Source organism: Salmo salar, chromosome 18 (genome assembly GCF_965601325.2).
Source record: "Salmo salar chromosome 18, fSalSal1, whole genome shotgun sequence".
Lineage (NCBI taxonomy): Eukaryota > Metazoa > Chordata > Actinopteri > Salmoniformes > Salmonidae > Salmo > Salmo salar.
The window spans coordinates 61,908,304-61,929,085 of NC_138308.1; the positions used below are offsets into that span (position 1 = coordinate 61,908,304).

General features: G+C 45.2%; 1 protein-coding gene across 23 annotated transcripts in view; it reads left to right on the forward strand.

The window, feature by feature from the left end:
• ank3b (ankyrin 3b) overlaps nt 1-20,782 on the forward strand; it is a 692,976-nt gene that overhangs the window by 612,508 nt on the left and 59,686 nt on the right. For all 23 annotated transcript variants that reach the window (XM_082965026.1, XM_082965032.1, XM_082965030.1 and 20 more), the window contains 4 exons: nt 10,921-11,075; nt 15,445-15,656; nt 16,051-16,355; nt 19,857-20,085. In XM_082965026.1, coding sequence (XP_082821152.1) covers nt 10,921-11,075; nt 15,445-15,656; nt 16,051-16,355; nt 19,857-20,085 — 901 coding nt within the window. The remainder of the gene's footprint in view (nt 1-10,920; nt 11,076-15,444; nt 15,657-16,050; nt 16,356-19,856; nt 20,086-20,782) is intronic.

Here is a 20,782-nt window from a genome sequence, read left to right on the forward strand (position 1 = left end):
CCTGACACTTCCGCAAGCACTGCGGCTGTCTCAGCAAGAAAAACATCGATGCGCAGAGTATACTCTGCTTCCGATGATACACCTTCCGCTTTGTGGGGGACTGTCAACCCTTACAATGACACTAATGGTGTCAGTCCAGCAACTGACCCGATGACTCCCACTGGTGAAACACTTTGCGATATCACAGACCGATATCCTCGTCTCAGTTTGCAGGTACTGAAGAGGTTGCCACACGCGGACGCGGTGGTGACTGACATCCCTCGACAGCCACTGAGTGCTTTGAAGCACAAACACCAGGAGATTTGGTTGAAAGGTTGCAGCCATTCTCATAATAACGCGGTCACTGACAACTCGTACATAGGGTCTGAACTTTTCGTTTGCGCCTCGGACACCAACACCACCCGCTGGTGGGGGGGTCCCGAGACACAAAGGGGGGGAATAGTAGCCCAGACCCATGATGAGCCTCATCGAGGCCGGTGGGGGGGGGGGGTCGAGACTACGGACAACACCGTACGAGGCCGCCAGAGCATAAATCAAATCTAGTTGTAAACTCCCCTATGAGAACAGTGAGGAGCAGACAGGCCCTTAGACGGGGATTATCTTAGAACACATCTAAGATAGTACTGAGGTGTACCACACTGGTTGTAAAGGAAGTCCAATGGACTTGTCCATCTCCAAAACAAATGGCAACAACAATCATTCCTTGCCATGTGTAGGTTCAACTACAATACAACTAGTAACATGCTCCAATCATGTGTTCCGGTAGATAATATTTCAGAATAAATCGGTAGGACAACTGGACCCCTTGAATACCAGTACCAATACCACAGTCAGTCCAGCAACACTCAGTAAGAGGATTAGTAACCTCACAAGTTAAATTGCTATTGATAATAGCGACATAGGAGTCACTCAGAGTGCAACACGGGGAAGGGAATCTCCATTGCACTCTTCCAATGGTTAACACATGCCACTAATAAATAGAACCCTCCGTTCAGGAGAAAAGTTATTAGAAGTCATGAACCATGATCACACCACGTACGACTGGTCTAATACTTAGAGTACTTCCGTCGTGAGGTTAGCTCCTCCGTGGATAACATAGCTATGAAATAGACTTCATACCTACCGCCACTACAATAGTGGAAGACACCGTCGACTTGTAGAAAACTACTACAGACTCCCTTGACACCAATTCTGACTGACCTCCAGGCATTGACCTGAAAATTACCTGACTACGTCAGACTCATACTGAACAAGTTGTAATCTGCCAGGATACTTGGTTTTCTTCCCTTGACATGCGCGATTGTGTAAGCATAAACGCACATGCACAACGGAACATCCAATTAGGATTTATGCTAGGATCACTTAAGGGTCCAAGCAAAATACCAGCCTTAGTAAAGTTGAACATTTACTTCTAGGCCTTTGACTCTACAGCACTCACCAGTTTTCTAACCAGAAGTCCATAGGTCATCCCTGTAGACTGCCCAAAACTAGTGCCTTACAGCTGTAGACTTATCATATAGTTGTCAACTTAGGATAGTACCCTAAGCTCCACCCCGCAAATTAGGAAAGCCCTGAATATGACATTAGAAAATGCCATGATAGGGTCATTTTGCCAAGACCATGGACGTAGATAAAATACAGTCCAATTAGATGATTAAGGTGGCATAACTATATTTTGTTTTGTTTATGCTTTCATTCATTTTGTTTCATTTTCTTCGGCACATAGAAAGTGATAAAGCCATAAACAACCATCAGTTAGTGCCACAACGCCGCCCATTTGGGAGGAAATGTAATGATATATTTCATGAGTGTGTGTGCGTTGTTAACATCTGCCTAAGTTACTGCCCAGATATTCCAGTCTGGACGACCATACGACGGGTCCGGAACGGCGATCCCAATCCGGACATCCGCTGCCGAGCCATGGAACGGACTTCTTCATTTGCAGAGACCCTACCCGGGTAGACCACCAGAGGGGGGACTGCAATAGCAACCACCAACTGGACGTCTGCTGCCCAGCCTTGGAGCGGACTTCTTCATTTGCAGACACCCTACCCGGGTCGACCGCCAGATGGGGACCACAACGATGATCCACAACCAGGACAACCCACGTTCATTTTTATGTTGGTTTACAACATGCAGGTTAATAGCAAGATTGAACCCAACATGGGGGGACTGTCATGACGTTGGCCTGTGGGTAAGGTTTATGACTCCCCCATAAATACCTTTCTCCCTTCCCCTCTCTTTCTGACCCTACTGAAGGACTGCTGTCCTGAAGGACTGCTGTCCTGTTAAATATAGAGAGTCTGGGAACATCAAAGAAATGGGGAAAGGAACCATATTTTGGTAATAAAACCAGTTGGAAATATGCTTTGGAACGTAATGATGGATGTCAGTTCGGTTGTCATCTGAGACATTATGACTGATGACAGGACGACATAAACTGTACCTGGGAAAGTATACACCCTCTAGTTATCAGAGTCACATGGAATTGTTATGCAATTGAAATGTTTGATATTGAAATTGTTTGTTAGGAGATTAAATGTAATTTTAGCTTCCAAATGAGATAATTGGGTTTTCATAAGGAAAGTGCCCTGCTTGATCAGTGGCCCACCCCTGTGAAGAGACAGGGGTTATAAACGATGAAACACATCCTTCCCCCTCTCCACTATATAAGCCTTTGACGAAAAGATAACCACATGTTCCAGTACGTGAGGTCTGCAGCCTCTACGTTAGAAGGACACACGTCAAGTACAGAACTAAGCTAACCTCGGCGTGAGCTTTGGTGGCGAATGGTATGAACTTTGAGCTTATTCACTACAGAAGTGATACTTCCTAGCCGTTGAGTTAGCAGCGGCCGCTGTAGACGTGGGCTAGGAAAGGACGGACGACGGATCCAGTCTAACAAACAGACGAAGATACCACCACGTATCCAATGTACCACCAGAGACATTCTTCCGAGGACAGGAAGATCTGTTGGCCAACCCGGCCAGCATCTACGACCAACCTACCGAAGCGCAGCTCAGCTCAGAGTAAATATTTATTGCATTTTCCTTTTCCAAATGGGCGGTAATTTAGAATGCATAAGATAATGTATTTACGATAGCATAGCTGCTGTTTCTTTGTTCCTAAGTCTTCCAGCTCTTTCATTCAAGCCCAACCCCCTTTCCTTTGTGTAACCAGCCATCATACAGGTTCCGTCCACCAGGGATGTTTTCTGTATGACATCATTTGTTTTCTGTGTATTTGTAAATCTGTGTGATTCGTTTAGGTATTTAGTAAATAAATAATTAAACCCAATTTTGTATTGCTGATTCAACTTGTTAGCCAGGGTTCGTGAAGATAACCAAGAATTTACAACTTTCATTATGAGACTAAAAATAAGATAAGGGTTAATATTGACTGCTATCGATGTAAAAGATTACTAAGTATTTTAAGAGTTTATTCGGAAGATAACAGCTCAATAAACGTTCTTCCGTGGTGCCCCGACTTTGTAGTTAATTACATTTACATGATTAGCTTAATCGGGTAATATTAATTACAGAGAAAGGATTTTATAGGTTAGCATGTCATATCACTTAATCCGGCATAGCCAAAGACACGACAGATGCTAATGATGTCTTAGAGGTAGCGTCACAGAACTAGCCTCCAAACGGTGATGCTAATGATGTCTTAGATGTAGCGTCACAGGACTAGCCTCCACACAATGATGCTAATGATGTCTTACAGGTAGCATCACAGGACTAGCCTCCACACAGTGATGCTAATGGTGTCTTAGAGGACTAGCCTCCACACAGTGATACTAATCAAATCAAATCAAATTTATTTATATAGCCCTTCGTACATCAGCTGATATCTCAAAGTGCTGTACAGAAACCCAGCCTAAAACCCCAAACAGCAAGCAATGCATGTGATTAAAGCACGGTGGCTAGGAAAAACTCCCTAGGAAAAACTCCCTAGAAAGGCCAAAAACCTAGGAAGAAACCTAGAGAGGAACCAGGCTATGAGGGGTGGCCAGTCTTCTTCTGGCTGTGCCGGGTGGATATTATAACAGAACATGGTCAAGATGTTAAAATGTTCATAAATGACCAGCATGGTCAAATAATAATAATCATAGTAGTTGTCGAGGGTGCAACAAGCACGTCCGGTGAACAGGTCAGGGTTCCATAGCCGCAGGCAGAACAGTTGAAACTTGAGCAGCAGCACGGCCAGGTGGACTGGGGACAGCAAGGAGTCATCATGCCAGGTAGTCCTGAGGCATGGTCCTAGGGCTCAGGTCCTCCGAGAGAAAGAAAGAAAGAGAGAGCATATTTAAATTCACACAGGACACCGGATAAGACAAGAGAAATACTCCAGATGTAACAGACTGACCCTAGCCCCCCGACACATAAACTACTGCAGCATAAATACTGGAGGCTGAGACAGGAGGGATCAGGAGACACTGTGGCCCCATCCGATGAAACCCCCGGACAGGGCCAAACAGGCAGGATATAACCCCACCCACTTTGCCAAAGCACAGCCCACACCACTAGAGGGATGTCTCCAACCACCAACTTACCGTCCTAAGACAAGGCCGAGTATAGCCCACAAAGATCTCCGCCACGGCACAACCCAAGACAGGAAGACCACGTCAGTGACTCAGCCCACTCAAGTGACGCACCCCTCCCATGGACGGCATGGAAGAACACCAGTACGCCAGTGACTCAGCCCCTGTAATAGGGTTAGAGGCAGAGAATCCCAGTGGAGAGAGGGGAACCGGCAAGGCAGAGACAGCAAGGGCGGTTCGTTGCTCCAGCCTTTCCGTTCACCTTCACACTCCTGGGCCAGACTATACTTAATCATAGGACCTACTGAAGAGATAAGTCTTCAGTAAAGACTTAAAGGTTGAGACTGAGTCTGCGTCTCTCACATGGGTAGGCAGACCATTCCATAAAAATGGAGCTCTATAGGAGAAAGCCCTACCTCCAGCCGTTTGTCTAGGGACAATTAGGAGGCCTGCGTCTTGTGACCGTAGCGTACGTGTAGGTATGTACGGCAGGACCAAATCGGAAAGATAGGTAGGAGCAAGCCCATGTAATGCTTTGTAGGTTAGCAGTAAAACCTTGAAATCAGCCTTTGCCTTAACAGGAAGCCAGTGTAGGGAGGCTAGCACTGGAGTAATATGATCAAATTTTGGGGTTCTAGTCAGGATTCTAGCAGCCGTATTTAGCACTAACTGAAGTTTATTTAGTGCTTTATCCGGGTAGCCGGAAAGTAGAGCATTGCAATAGTCCAGCCTGGAAGTAACAAAAGCATGGATTAATTTTTCTGCGTCATTTTTGGACAGAAAGTTTCTGATTTTTGCAATATTACGTAGATGGAAAAAAGCTGTCCTTGAAACAGTCTTGATATGTTCTTCAAAAGAGAGATCAGGGTCCAGAGTAACGCCGAGGTCCTTCACAGTTTTATTTGAGACGACTGTACAACCATCCAGATTAATTGTCAGATTCAACAGAAGATCTCTTTGTTTCTTGGGACCTAGAACAAGCATCTCTGTTTTGTCCGAGTTTAAAAGTAGAAAGTTTGCAGCCATCCACTTCTTTATGTCTGAAACACAGGCTTCTAGCAAGGGCAATTTTGGGGCTTCACCATGTTTCATTGACATGTACAGCTGTGTGTCGTCCGCATAGCAGTGAAATTTAACATTATGTTTTCGAATGACATCCCCAAGAGGTAAAATATATAGTGAAAACAATAGTGGTCCTAAAACGGAACCTTGAGGAACACCGAAATTTACAATTGATTTGTCAGAGGACAAACCATTCACAGAGACAAACTGATATATTTCCGACAGATAAGATCTAAACCAGGCCAGAACTTGTCCATGTAGACCAATTTGGGTTTCCAATCTCTCCAAAAGAATGTGGTGATCGATGGTATCAAAAGCGGCACTAAGATCTAGGAGCACGAGGACAGATGCAGAGCCTCGGTCTGACGTCATTAAAAGGTCATTTACCACCTTCACAAGTGCAGTCTCAGTGCTATGATGGGGTCTAAAACCAGACTGAAGCGTCTAATGATGTCTTAGAGGTAGCGCCACAGGACTAGCCTCCACACAGTGATGCTAATGATGTCTTAGAGGTAGCATCACAGGATTAGCCTCCACACAGTGATGCTAATGATGTCTTAGAGGTAGCATCACAGGACTAGCCTCCACACAGTGATGCTAATGATGTCTTAGAGGTAGCATCACAGAACTAGCCTCCACACAGTGATGCTAATGGTGTCTTAGAGGACTAGCCTCCACACAGTGATGCTAATGGTGTCTTAGAGGTAGCATCACAGAACTAGCCTCCACACAGTGATGCTAATGATGTCTTAGCGGTAGCATCACAGACAACTTTAGGTGTGGTCAGATGGCCATTTGTTCTGTTTTGTAGGAATGCCAGTTTGTTGCTCATATCATCTTCTGTGTCTCTTATCGCTGCTTGGATGTGACTCAGTAAACTGCACCTTCCTAGAAAGCTCCCATGTCTAGACGATGGAGAGATGTTGGTTAGCCGAGTCCTGCAGCTGGGGCCACCAGGAACTAAGTTTATTGGGTAGGAGGAGCATCCCTTAGAGAGACATCAGACTGTCCATGATAGATAATATTAGGACCATCCCATAGAGCAGGGGTTCCCAAACTTTTTCACTCTGGGCCCCCCTTTCCAGGGGAACATCCCGTGCAAAACCCCCCACTCCGGCCTGCGCGAGCGTGGGCCACGTCTATTTATATGGGCTCAAGCACTGTTCTTGTTGGTGTTGAGAAGTTTGCATGTTAAAAGCGTTGTATTCATGTGATATTTGAGTGACAAAAAAATTACAACAATATCTATTGGCTAAAAAACCTAAGTGAAAAAATGACTAACATGACAAGAGGAACTGTAATTATACTATTACAACTGTCAAGAGTAAGTTTAAAGTTTATTTAAGTTTAAGTAAGTTTATTTTTATTTAAAAAATTATTGGGGGGGCACGCACCACAGTTTGGGAACCACTGCCATGCTAGGTAATATTAGCACCATCTCCATGACGACCATGTGATTACCACTGCCATAGAGAGATGTCAAGCTGTCCATGCTAGGTAATATTAGCACCATCTCCATGACGACCATGTGATTACCACTGCCATAGAGACGTCAGGCTGTCCATGCTAGGTAATATTAGCACCATCTCCATGACGACCATGTGATTACCACTGCCATTGAGAGACATCAGGCTGTCCATGCTAGGTAATATTAGCACCATCTCCATGACGACCATGTGATTACCACTGCCATAGAGACATCAGGCTGTCCATGCTAGGTAATATTAGCACCATCTCCATGACGACCATGTGATTACCACTGCCATAGAGAGACGTCAGGCTGTCCATGCTAGGTAATATTATCACCATCTCCATGACGACCATGCGATTACCACTGCCATAGAGAGACGTCAGGCTGTCCATGCTAGGTAATATTATCACCATCTCCATGACGACCATGCGATTACCACTGCCATAGAGAGACGTCAGGCTGTCCATGCTAGGTAATATTATCACCATCTCCATGACGACCATGCGATTACCACTGCCATAGAGAGACGTCAGGCTGTCCATGCTAGGTAATATTATCACCATCTCCATGACGACCATGTGATTACCACTGCCATAGAGAGACGTCAGGCTGTCCATGCTAGGTAATATTAGCACCATCTCCATGACGACCATGTGATTACCAGTGCCATAGAGAGACGTCAGGCTGTCCATGCTAGGTAATATTAGCACCATCTCCATGACGGCCATGTGATTACCACTGTCATAGAGATATCAGGCTGTCCATGCTAGGTAATATTATCACCATCTCCATGACGACCATGTGATTACCACTGCCATAGAGAGATGTCAAGCTGTCCATGCTAGGTAATATTAGCACCATCTCCATGATGACCATGTGATTACCACTGCCATAGAGACGTCAGGCTGTCCATGCTAGGTAATATTAGCACCATCTCCATGACGACCATGTGATTACCACTGCCATAGAGAGACGTCAGGCTGTCCATGCTAGCTAATATTAGTACCATCTCCATGACGACCATGTGATTACCACTGCCATAGAGAGACGTCAGGCTGTCCATGCTAGGTAATATTAGCACCATCTCCATGACGACCATGTGATTACCACTGCCATAGAGACGTCAGGCTGTCCATGCTAGGTAATATTAGCACCATCTCCATGACGACCATGTGATTACCACTGCCATAGAGAGATGTCAAGCTGTCCATGCTAGGTAATATTATCACCATCTCCATGACGACCATGTGATTACCACTGCCATAGAGAGACGTCAGGCTGTCCATGCTAGGTAATATTAGTACCATCTCCATGACGACCATGTGATTACCACTGCCATAGAGAGACGTCAGGCTGTCCATGCTAGGTAATATTAGCACCATCTCCATGACGACCATGTGATTACCACTGCCATAGAGAGACGTCAGGCTGTCCATGCTAGGTAATATTAGCACCATCTCCATGACGACCATGTGATACCACTGACATAGAGACGTCAGGCTGTCCATGCTAGGTAATATTAGCACCATCTCCATGACGACCATGTGATTACCACTGCCATAGAGAGACGTCAGGCTGTCCATGCTAGGTAATATTATCACCATCTCCATGACGACCATGTGATTACCACTGCCATAGAGAGACGTCAGGCTGTCCATGCTAGGTAATATTATCACCATCTCCATGACGACCATGTGATTACCACTGCCATAGAGAGACGTCAGGCTGTCCATGCTAGGTAATATTAGCACCATCTCCATGACGACCATGCGATTACCACTGCCATAGAGAGACGTCAGGCTGTCCATGCTAGGTAATATTATCACCATCTCCATGACGACCATGCGATTACCACTGCCATAGAGAGACGTCAGGCTGTCCATGCTAGGTAATATTATCACCATCTCCATGACGACCATGCGATTACCACAGCCATAGAGAGACGTCAGGCTGTCCATGCTAGGTAATATTATCACCATCTCCATGACGACCATGCGATTACCACAGCCATAGAGAGACGTCAGGCTGTCCATGCTAGGTAATATTATCACCATCTCCATGACGACCATGCGATTACCACTGCCATAGAGAGACCTCAGGCTGTCCATGCTAGGTAATATTAGCACCATCTCCATGACGACCATGCGATTACCACTGCCATAGAGAGACGTCAGGCTGTCCATGCTAGGTAATATTATCACCATCTCCATGACGACCATGCGATTACCACTGCCATAGAGAGACGTCAGGCTGTCCATGCTAGGTAATATTATCACCATCTCCATGACGACCATGCGATTACCACTGCCATAGAGAGACGTCAGGCTGTCCATGCTAGGTAATATTATCACCATCTCCATGACGACCATGCGATTACCACTGCCATAGAGAGACGTCAGGCTGTCCATGCTAGGTAATATTATCACCATCTCCATGACGACCATGCGATTACCACTGCCATAGAGAGACATCAGGCTGTCCATGCTAGTTAATATTAGCACCATCTCCATGACGACCATGCGATTACCACTGCCATAGAGAGACATCAGGCTGTCCATGCTAGGTAATATTATCACCATCTCCATGACGACCATGCGATTACCACTGCCATAGAGAGACGTCAGGTTGTCCATGCTAGGTAATATTATCACCATCTCCATGACGACCATGCGATTACCACTGCCATAGAGAGGCGTCAGGCTGTCCATGCTAGGTAATATTATCACCATCTCCATGACGACCATGTGATTACCACTGCCATAGAGAGACATCAGGCTGTCCATGCTAGCTAATATGAGCACCATCTCCATGACGACCATGTGATTCTGAGTTCTAACCCCCTCCATTCGTATCTGTGTTGAATCTTTCAGTGGACGTTGTGTGTCACTGAAATGTGTTGCCTGTTAGCTTGTGCTAGCTTGGGCTTTTCCCCTCCTGGCTGTTTCAGCTCTTCCTGCTTGTTGGGCATGATACTCACTGCTGCACCAGTATCCTGCTATCAGGACTGTTGATCCTTTCCCATGTTTGGTTACTAGCCTGAAACCTCCCTTAACAATATGAGATAACTTTGATCTGAATGATGGAGAAGGCTGGGTCTCTATGTCCTCAGTCTCTGAGAGGTTTCTTCTCCCCTCACTAGGTCACTTTAACGTCCAGAAGGGGAGTAGATTGCAAGGAGGGACTTACATCTTGACATTTGTTTCATACAAGTTTTCAATTTGCTAGATAACATACAAAATGAGGCTACATATAAATTATTCCTCTTGAGTTATGTTTTGTGTGTAATTCTCCTCTGTGGCGTTTCATAGGATACAGTTATAACATGGCTACATCACTGGTTCTTCTCCAGTTCTGTGTCATTCTGAGATCTCGTACTGGGACTCTGTATCTCCACTGGTTCTTCTCCAGTTCTGTGTCATTCTGAGATCTCGTACTGGGACTCTGTACCTCCACATAGTGCAGCTTCTCGTCAGCTTCAGACTTGTCTAACTGCTCCATGCATCGCGTCTGTTCTAATAAACACAGCTTACTGACGTATGTTCCCATTCCATTACAGATGCTACCATGAAAGCCTTTCAGGTCTATGTTCCCATTCCATTACAGATGCTACCATGAAAGCCTTTCAGGTCTATGTGGTCTGCATGTGCACCTCCCATCCTCATCTTCAATACCTCTCCAACAACAACGTCCGATATGAGTATAGAAGTCACGTGACATCATACCAACAGCATCTTCACCTCTCCTCTGTCATCCCAGTTGGCTCAGGAGGGGCGTCCATATTGGAGCTGTAGCGTTGTAGTTTCTGTGTAACCACTGAGAAAGCCCTGTGGTTTCCCCCTTACAGCCCTGTGATCGTGGAGATCCCCCATTTTGGTTCTATGAGGGGGAAGGAGAGGGAGCTGATCATGCTGAGGAGTGAGAATGGAGAGACCTGGAAGGAACATCAGTACGACTGCAAGACTGATGACCTCAATGAGCTGCTCAACGGCATGGATGAAGGTTTGGACTTTATTATAGGACTATCATTGAGATGGATGAAGGTTTGGACTATATTATAGGACTATCATTGAGATGGATGAAGGTTTGGACTATATTATAGGACTATCATTGAGATGGATGAAGGTTTGGACTATATTATAGGACAATCATTGAGATGGATGAAGGTTTGGACTATACTATAGGACTATCATTGAGATGGATGACGGTTTGGACTATATTATAGGACTATCATTGAGATGGATGAAGGTTTGGACTTTTATCTACCTCCACAGAGCTGGACAGTTCTGTGTGATAATCATTCTGTCTCTACCTCCACAGAGCTGGACAATTCAGTGTGATAATCATTCTGTTGTCTCTACCTCCACAGAGCTGGACAGTTCAGTGTGATAATAATTCTGTTGTCTCTTTCTCCTCAGAACTGGACAGTTCAGTGTGATAATCATTCTGTTGTCTCTACCTCCACAGAGCTGGACAGTTCAGTGTAATAATAATTATGTTGTCTCTACCTCCACAGAGCTGGACAGTTCAGTGTAATAATCATTCTGTTGTCTCTACCTCCACAGAGCTGGACAGTTCAGTGTGATAATCATTCTGTTGTCTCTACCTCCACAGAGCTGGACAGGTCAGTGTGATAATCATTCTGTTGTCTCTACCTGGACAGTTCAGTGTGATAATCATTCTGTTGTCTCTACCTCCACAGAGCTGGACAGTTCAGTGTGATAATCCTTCTGTTGTCTCTACCTCCACAGAGCTGGACAGTTCAGTGTGATAATCATTCTGTTGTCTCTACCTCCACAGAGCTGGACAGTTCAGTGTGATAATCATTCTGTTTTCTCTACCTCCACAGAGCTGGACAGTTCAGTGTGATAATCATTCTGTTGTCTCTACCTCCACAGAGCCGGACAGTTCAGTGTGATAATCATTCTGTTGTCTCTACCTCCACAGAGCAGGACAGTTCAGTGTGATAATCATTCTGTTGTCTCTACCTCCACAGAGCCGGACAGTTCAGTGTGATAATCATTCTGTTGTCTCTACCTCCACAGAGCCGGACAGTTCAGTGTGATAATCATTCTGTTGTCTCTACCTCCACAGAGCCGGACAGTTCAGTGTGATAATCATTCTGTTGTCTCTACCTCCACAGAGCTGGACAGTTCAGTGTGATAATCATTCTGTTGTGTCTACCTCCACAGAGCTAGACAGTTCAGCATAAAAATAATTATGTTGTCTATACCTCCACAGAGCTGGACAGTTCAGCGTGATAATCATTCTGTTGTCTCTACCTCCACAGAGCCGGACAGTTCAGTGTGATAATCATTCTATTGTCTCTACCTCCACAGAGCCGGACAGTTCAGTGTGATAATCATTCTGTTGTCTCTACCTCCACAGAGCTGGACAGTTCAGTGTGATAATCATTCTGTTGTCTCTACCTCCACAGAGCTGGACAGTTCAGTGTAATAATCATTCTGTTGTCTCTACCTCCACAGAGCTGGACAGTTCAGTGTGATAATCATTCTGTTGTCTCTACCTCCACAGAGCTGGACAGTTCAGTTTGATAATCATTCTGTTGTCTCTACCTCCACAGAGCTGGACAGTTCAGTGTAATAATCATTCTGTTGTCTCTACCTCCACAGAGCCGGACAGTTCAGTGTGATAATCATTCTGTTGTCTCTACCTCCACAGAGCCGGACAGTTCAGTGTGATAATCATTCTGTTGTCTCTACCTCTTCAGAGCCGGACAGTTCAGTGTGATAATCATTCTGTTGTCTCTACCTCGTCAGAGCTGGACAGTTCAGTGTGATAATCATTCTGTTGTCTCTACCTCCACAGTGCTGGACAGTTCAGTGTGATAATCATTATGTTGTCTCTACCTCCACAGAGCTGGACAGTTCAGTGTGATAATCATTCTGTTGTCTCTACCTCCACAGAGCTGGACAGTTCAGTGTAATAATCATTCTGTTGTCTCTACCTCCACAGATCTGGACAGTTCAGTGTAATAATCATTCTGTTGTCTCTACCTCCACAGAGCTGGACAGTTCAGTGTGATAATCCTTCTGTTGTCTCTACCTCCACAGAGCTGGACAGTTCAGTGTGATAATCATTCTGTTGTCTCTACCTCCACAGAGCTGGACAGTTCAGTGTAATAATCATTCTGTTGTCTCTACCTCCACAGAGCTGGATAGTTCAGTGTTATAATCATTCTGTTGTCTCTACCTCCACAGAGCTGGACAGTTCAGTGTGATAATCATTCTGTTGTCTCTACCTCCACAGAGCTGGACAGTTCAGTGTAATAATCATTCTGTTGTCTACCTCCACAGAGCTGGACAGTTCAGTGTTATAATCATTCTGTTGTCTCTACCTCCACAGAGCTGGACAGTTCAGTGTGATAATCCTTCTGTTGTCTCTACCTCCACAGAGCTGGACAGTTCAGTGTGATAATCATTCTGTTGTCTCTACCTCCACAGAGCTGGACAGTTCAGTGTAATAATCATTCTGTTGTCTCTACCTCCACAGAGCTGGATAGTTCAGTGTTATAATCATTCTGTTGTCTCTACCTCCACAGAGCTGGACAGTTCAGTGTGATAATCATTCTGTTGTCTCTACCTCCACAGAGCTGGACAGTTCAGTGTGATAATCATTCTGTTTTCTCTACCTCCACAGAGCTGGACAGTTCAGTGTAATAATCATTCTGTTGTCTCTACCTCCACAGAGCTGGACAGTTCAGTGTGATAATCATTCTGTTGTCTCTACCTCCACAGAGCTGGACAGTTCAGTTTGATAATCATTCTGTTGTCTCTACCTCCACAGAGCTGGACAGTTCAGTGTAATAATCATTCTGTTGTCTCTACCTCCACAGAGCCGGACAGTTCAGTGTGATAATCATTCTGTTGTCTCTACCTCCACAGTGCCGGACAGTTCAGTGTGATAATCATTCTGTTGTCTCTACCTCTTCAGAGCCGGACAGTTCAGTGTGATAATCATTCTGTTGTCTCTACCTCGTCAGAGCTGGACAGTTCAGTGTGATAATCATTCTGTTGTCTCTACCTCCACAGTGCTGGACAGTTCAGTGTGATAATCATTATGTTGTCTCTACCTCCACAGAGCTGGACAGTTCAGTGTGATAATCATTCTGTTGTCTCTACCTCCACAGAGCTGGACAGTTCAGTGTAATAATCATTCTGTTGTCTCTACCTCCACAGATCTGGACAGTTCAGTGTAATAATCATTCTGTTGTCTCTACCTCCACAGAGCTGGACAGTTCAGTGTGATAATCCTTCTGTTGTCTCTACCTCCACAGAGCTGGACAGTTCAGTGTGATAATCATTCTGTTGTCTCTACCTCCACAGAGCTGGACAGTTCAGTGTAATAATCATTCTGTTGTCTCTACCTCCACAGAGCTGGATAGTTCAGTGTTATAATCATTCTGTTGTCTCTACCTCCACAGAGCTGGACAGTTCAGTGTGATAATCATTCTGTTGTCTCTACCTCCACAGAGCTGGACAGTTCAGTGTAATAATCATTCTGTTGTCTACCTCCACAGAGCTGGACAGTTCAGTGTTATAATCATTCTGTTGTCTCTACCTCCACAGAGCTGGACAGTTCAGTGTGATAATCCTTCTGTTGTCTCTACCTCCACAGAGCTGGACAGTTCAGTGTGATAATCATTCTGTTGTCTCTACCTCCACAGAGCTGGACAGTTCAGTGTAATAATCATTCTGTTGTCTCTACCTCCACAGAGCTGGATAGTTCAGTGTTATAATCATTCTGTTGTCTCTACCTCCACAGAGCTGGACAGTTCAGTGTGATAATCATTCTGTTGTCTCTACCTCCACAGAGCTGGACAGTTCAGTGTGATAATCATTCTGTTTTCTCTACCTCCACAGAGCTGGACAGTTCAGTGTGATAATCATTCTGTTGTCTCTACCTCCACAGAGCTGGACAGTTCAGTGTGATAATCATTCTGTTGTCTCTACCTCCACAGAGCCGGACAGTTCAGTGTGATAATCATTCTGTTGTCTCTACCGCCACAGAGCTGGACAGTTCAGTGTGATAATCATTCTGTTGTCTCTACCTCCACAGAGCTGGACAGTTCAGTGTAATAATCATTCTGTTGTCTCTACCTCCACAGAGCTGGACAGTTCAGTGTTATAATCATTCTGTTGTCTCTACCTCCACAGAGCTGGACAGTTCAGTGTGATAATCATTCTGTTGTCTCTACCTTCACAGAGCTGGACAGTTCAGTGTAATAATCATTCTGTTGTCTACCTCCACAGAGCTGGACAGTTCAGTGTTATAATCATTCTGTTGTCTCTACCTCCACAGAGCTGGACAGTTCAGTGTTATAATCATTCTGTTGTCTCTACCTCCACAGAGCTGGACAGTGCCAAGGAGCTGGAGAAGAAGCGTATCTGTCGCATCATCACCAAGGATTTCCCACAGTACTTTGCGGTGGTGTCTCGTATCAGACAGGAGAGCAGCCAGATGGGCCCTGAGGGAGGAGTCCTCTCCAGCCTGACACTTCCATTGGTCCAGGCCTCCTTCCCAGAGGGGGCGCTCACCAAGAAGATACGCGTGGGACTGCAGGTTGGTCTGTTCACTATACCTGAACTGTTCTGAGAACAGGTAAACCATCACACTGTACCTGAACTGTTCTGGGAACAGGTAAACCATCACACTGTACCTGAACTGTTCTGGGAACAGGTAAACCATCACACTGTACCTGAACTGTTTTGGGAACAGGTAAACCATCACACTGTACCTGAACTGTTCTGGGAACAGGTAAACCATCACACTGTACCTGAACTGTTCTGGGAACAGGTAAACCATCACACTGTACCTGAACTGTTCTGGGAACAGGTAAACCATCACACTGTGAGCAGAATTAATCACTTGTTGAATAAGGATAGGAGGCGTGTTTTGACTGAGGAACGGCATTTCTGATTGGCTTATTATGAACATCGATTCTGATTGGTTCTAGGCCCAGCCGGCTCCTGATGACATGGTGAAGAAGATCCTTGGTAACCGGGCGACATTCAGCCCCATAGTGACGGTGGAACCTCGACGCAGGAAGTTCCACAAACCCATCACCATGACGATCCCGGTCCCGCCCTTGTCAGGGGAGGGGGTTAGCAACGGCTACAAGGGAGACTCCACCCCCTGCCTGAGGTTGCTATGCAGCATCACCGGCGGAACCTCTCCTGCCCAATGGGAGGACATCACTGGGACCACGCCCCTAACCTTCGTCAATGACTGTGTCTCCTTCACCACCAATGTCTCTGCCAGGTAAGACTGTCTCCTTCACCACCAATGTCTCTGCCAGGTAAGACTGTCTCCTTCACCACCAATGTCTCTGCCAGGTAAGGCTGTCTCCTTCACCACCAGTCTCTGCCAGGTAAGGCTGTCTCCTTCACCACCAATGTCTCTGCCAGGTAAGACTGTCTCCTTCACCACCAATGTCTCTGCCAGGTAAGACTGTCTCCTTCACCACCAATGTCTCTGCCAGGTAAGACTGTCTCCTTCACCACCAATGTCACTGCCAGGTAAGACTGTCTCCTTCACCACCAGTCTCTGCCAGGTAAGACTGTCTCCTTCACCACCAATGTCTCTGCCAGGTAAGACTGTCTCCTTCACCACCAATGTCTCTGCCAGGTAAGGCTGACTCCTTCACCACCAATGTCTCTGCCAGGTAAGACTGCCTCCTTCACCACCAATGTCTCTGCCAGGTAAGGCTGACTCCTTCACCACCAATGTCTCTGCCAGGTAAGACTGTCTCCTTCACCACCAATGTCACTGCCAGGTAAGACTGTCTCCTTCACCACCAATGTCTCTGCCAGGTAAGGCTGTCTCCTTCACCACCAATGTCACTGCCAGGTAAGACTGCCTCCTTCACCACCAATGTCTCTGCCAGGTAAGACTGTCTCCTTCACCACCAATGTCACTGCCAGGTAAGGCTCTCTCCTTCACCACCAATGTCTCTGCCAGGTAAGGCTGTCTCCTTCACCACCGATGTCTCTGCCAGGTAAGACTGTCTCCTTCACCACCTGTTTCTGCCAGGTAAGACTGTCTCCTTCACCACCAATGTCTCTACCAGGTAAGGCTGTCTCCTTCACCACCAATGTCTCTGCCAGGTAAGACTGCCTCCTTCACCACCAATGTCTCTGCCAGGTAAGGCTGTCTCCTTCACCACCAATGTCTCTGCCAGGTAAGGCTGTGTCTCCTTCACCACCAATGTCTCTGCCAGGTAAGGCTGACTCCTTCACCACCAATGTCTCTGCCAGGTAAGGCTGTCTCCTTCACCACCAGTCTCTGCCAGGTAAGGCTGACTCCTTCACCACCAGTCTCTGCCAGGTAAGGCTGACTCCTTCACCACCAGTCTCTGCCAGGTAAGACTGTCTCCTTCACCACCAGTCTCTGCCAGGTAAGGCTGACTCCTTCACCACCATTGTCTCTACCAGGTAAGGCTGAGTTTAGTTAGACAACAGGTAACATAACTGGGTTTACTGGTTTTACTGGGTTATTAAGTCCATTTAAATGATTATAATACAGATTGAATAACAAAACAATACATTACATTTCAGAACATAAACTGAACAAAAATGGAAACTCAACATCCCAGAATTTCAACGATTTTACTGAGTTACAGTTCATATAAGGAAATCAGTAAATTGAAATGAATTCATTAGGCCATGAAGAGCTCAGTGACTTTCAACGTGGCACAGTCATAGGATGCCACCTTTCCAACAAGTCAGTTCATCACATGTCTGCCCTGCTACAGCTGCCCTGGTCAACTGTAAGTGCTGGTATTGTGAAGTGAAAACGCCTAGGAGCAACAACGGCTTAGCCACGAGGTGGTAGGCCACACAAGCTCACAGAACGGGACTGGAGAGACCTTAAGTGTGTAGTACGTAAAAATTGTCTGTCCTCGGTTGCAACACTCACTACCGAGTTTCAAACTGCCTCTGGATGCAACGTCAACACGAACTGTTCGTCTGGAGTTTCATGAATTGGGTTTCCATGGCCTAGCAGCCGCACACAAGCCTCAGATCACCATTATAACCTGTATCTGTCCTGTGTGTGTTTCTAACCTGTATCTGTCCTGTTCTGTGTGTGTTTATAACCTGTATCTGTCCTCTGTTCTGTGTGTGTTTATAACCTGTATCTGTCCTGTTCTGTGTGTTTATAACCTGTATCTGTCCTGTTCTGTGTGTTTATAACCCGTATCTGTCCTCTGTTCTGTGTGTGTTTATAACCCGTATCTGTCCTCTGTTCTGTGTGTGTTTATAACCTGTATCTGTCCTGTTCTATGTGTGTTTATAACCTGTATCTGTCCTCTGTTCTGTGTGTGTTTATAACCTGTATCTGTCCTGTTCTGTGTGTGTTTATAACCTGTATCTGTCCTGTTCTGTGTGTGTTTATAACCTGTATCTGTCCTGTTCTGTGTGTGTTTATAACCTGTATCTGTCCTGTTCTGTGTGTGTTTATAACCTGTATCTGTCCTGTTCTGTGTGTGTTTATAACCTGTATCTGTCCTGTTCTGTGTGTGTTTATAACCTGTATCTGTCCTGTTCTATGTGTGTTTAGAACCTGTATCTGTCCTCTGTTCTGTGTGTGTTTATAACCTGTATCTGTACTGTTCTGTGTGTGTTTATAACCTGTATCTGTACTGTTCTGTGTGTGTTTATAACCTGTATCTGTCCTGTTCTGTGTGTGTTTATAACCTGTATCTGTCCAGCTCTGTGTGTGTTTATAACCTGTATCTGTTCTGTGTGTGTTTATAACCTGTATCTGTCCTCTGTTCTGTGTGTGTTTATAACCTGTATCTGTCCTGTTCTGTGTGTTTATAACCTGTATCTGTCCTCTGTTCTGTGTGTGTTTATAACGTGTATCTGTCCTGTTCTATGTGTGTTTATAACCTGTATCTGTCCTCTGTTCTGTGTGTGTTTATAACCTGTATCTGTCCTGTTCTGTGTGTGTTTATAACCTGTATCTGTCCTGTTCTGTGTGTGTTTAAAACCTGTATCTGTCCTGTTCTGTGTGTGTTTATAACCTGTATCTGTTCTGTGTGTGTTTATAACCTGTATCTGTCCTGTTCTATGTGTGTTTATAACCTGTATCTGTCCTGTTCTGTGTGTGTTTATAACCTGTATCTGTCCTGTTCTGTGTGTGTTTAGAACCTGTATCTGTCCTGTTCTGTGTGTGTTTATAACCTGTATCTGTCCTGTTCTGTGTGTGTTTATAACCTGTATCTGTCCTCTGTTCTGTGTGTGTTTATAACCTGTATCTGTCCTGTTCTGTGTGTGTTTATAACCTGTATCTGTTCTGTGTGTGTTTATAACCTGTATCTGTCCTGTTCTGTGTGTGTTTATAACCTGTATCTGTCCTGTCCTGTGTGTGTTTATAACCTGTATCTGTCCTGTCCTGTGTGTGTTTATAACCTGTATCTGTCCTCTGTTCTGTGTGTGTTTATAACCTGTATCTGTCCTGTTCTGTGTGTTTATAACCTGTATCTGTCCTGTTCTGTGTGTTTATAACCCGTATCTGTCCTCTGTTCTGTGTGTGTGTATAACCTGTATCTGTCCTGTTCTGTGTGTGTTTATAACCTGTATCTGTCCTGTCCTGTGTGTGTTTATAACCTGTATCTGTCCTGTCCTTTGTGTGTTTATAACCTGTATCTGTCCTGTTCTGTGTGTGTTTATAACCTGTATCTGTTCTGTGTGTGTTTATGACCTGTATCTGTCCTGTTCTGTGTGTGTTTATAACCTGTATCTGTCCTGTGTGTTTCAGGTTCTGGCTTGCTGACTGCCACCAGATCCCAGAGACTGTAGGCCTGGCCACCCAGCTGTACAGAGAGCTCATCTGTGTTCCTTACATGGCCAAGTTCGTGGTGTTCGCCAAGATGAACGACCCTATGGAGTCCCGCCTGCGCTGCTTCTGTATGACAGACGACAAGGTGGACAAAACCCTGGAACAGCAGGAGAACTTTGAGGAAGTGGCCAGGAGCAAAGACATTGAGGTGGGATTCACCTGCTGCTTCCACTTCCTATGTACACCTCCTGCTCTCATCCATCACAATGCCGGGGAATGTATTCCTACACCATACATGATTCTAGAAGGGAATGTATTCCTACACCATACATGATTCTAGAAGGGAATGTATTCCTACACCATACATGATTCTAGAAGGGAATGTATTCCTACATCATACATGATTCTAGAAGGGAATGTATTCCTACATCATACATGATTCTAGAAGGGAATTTATTCCTACACCATACATGATTCTAGAAGGGAATGTATTCCTACACCATACATGATTCTAGAAGGACTTGAACACTGTATGGTTGGACCAAGCTGTGTGACCAGGATGTCATTATCAAATGTATTTGTCACATACACATGGTTAGCAGGTGTTAATGCGAGTGTAGCGAAATGCTTGTGCTTCTAGTTCAGACCATGCAGTAATATCTAACAAGTAATCTACCAATTCCACAACAACTACCTTATATACACAGAAGTGTAAAGGAATAAATAAGAATATGTACATAAAAATATATAAATGAGCGATGGCCAAACGGCATAGGCAAGATGCAGTAGATGGTATAGAGTACAGTATATACATATGAGATGAGTAATGTAGGGTATGTAAACATTATATAAAGTGTAAAAAGAAGCTGTTTTTCAGTCTCTCTGTTCCCGCTTTGATGCACCTG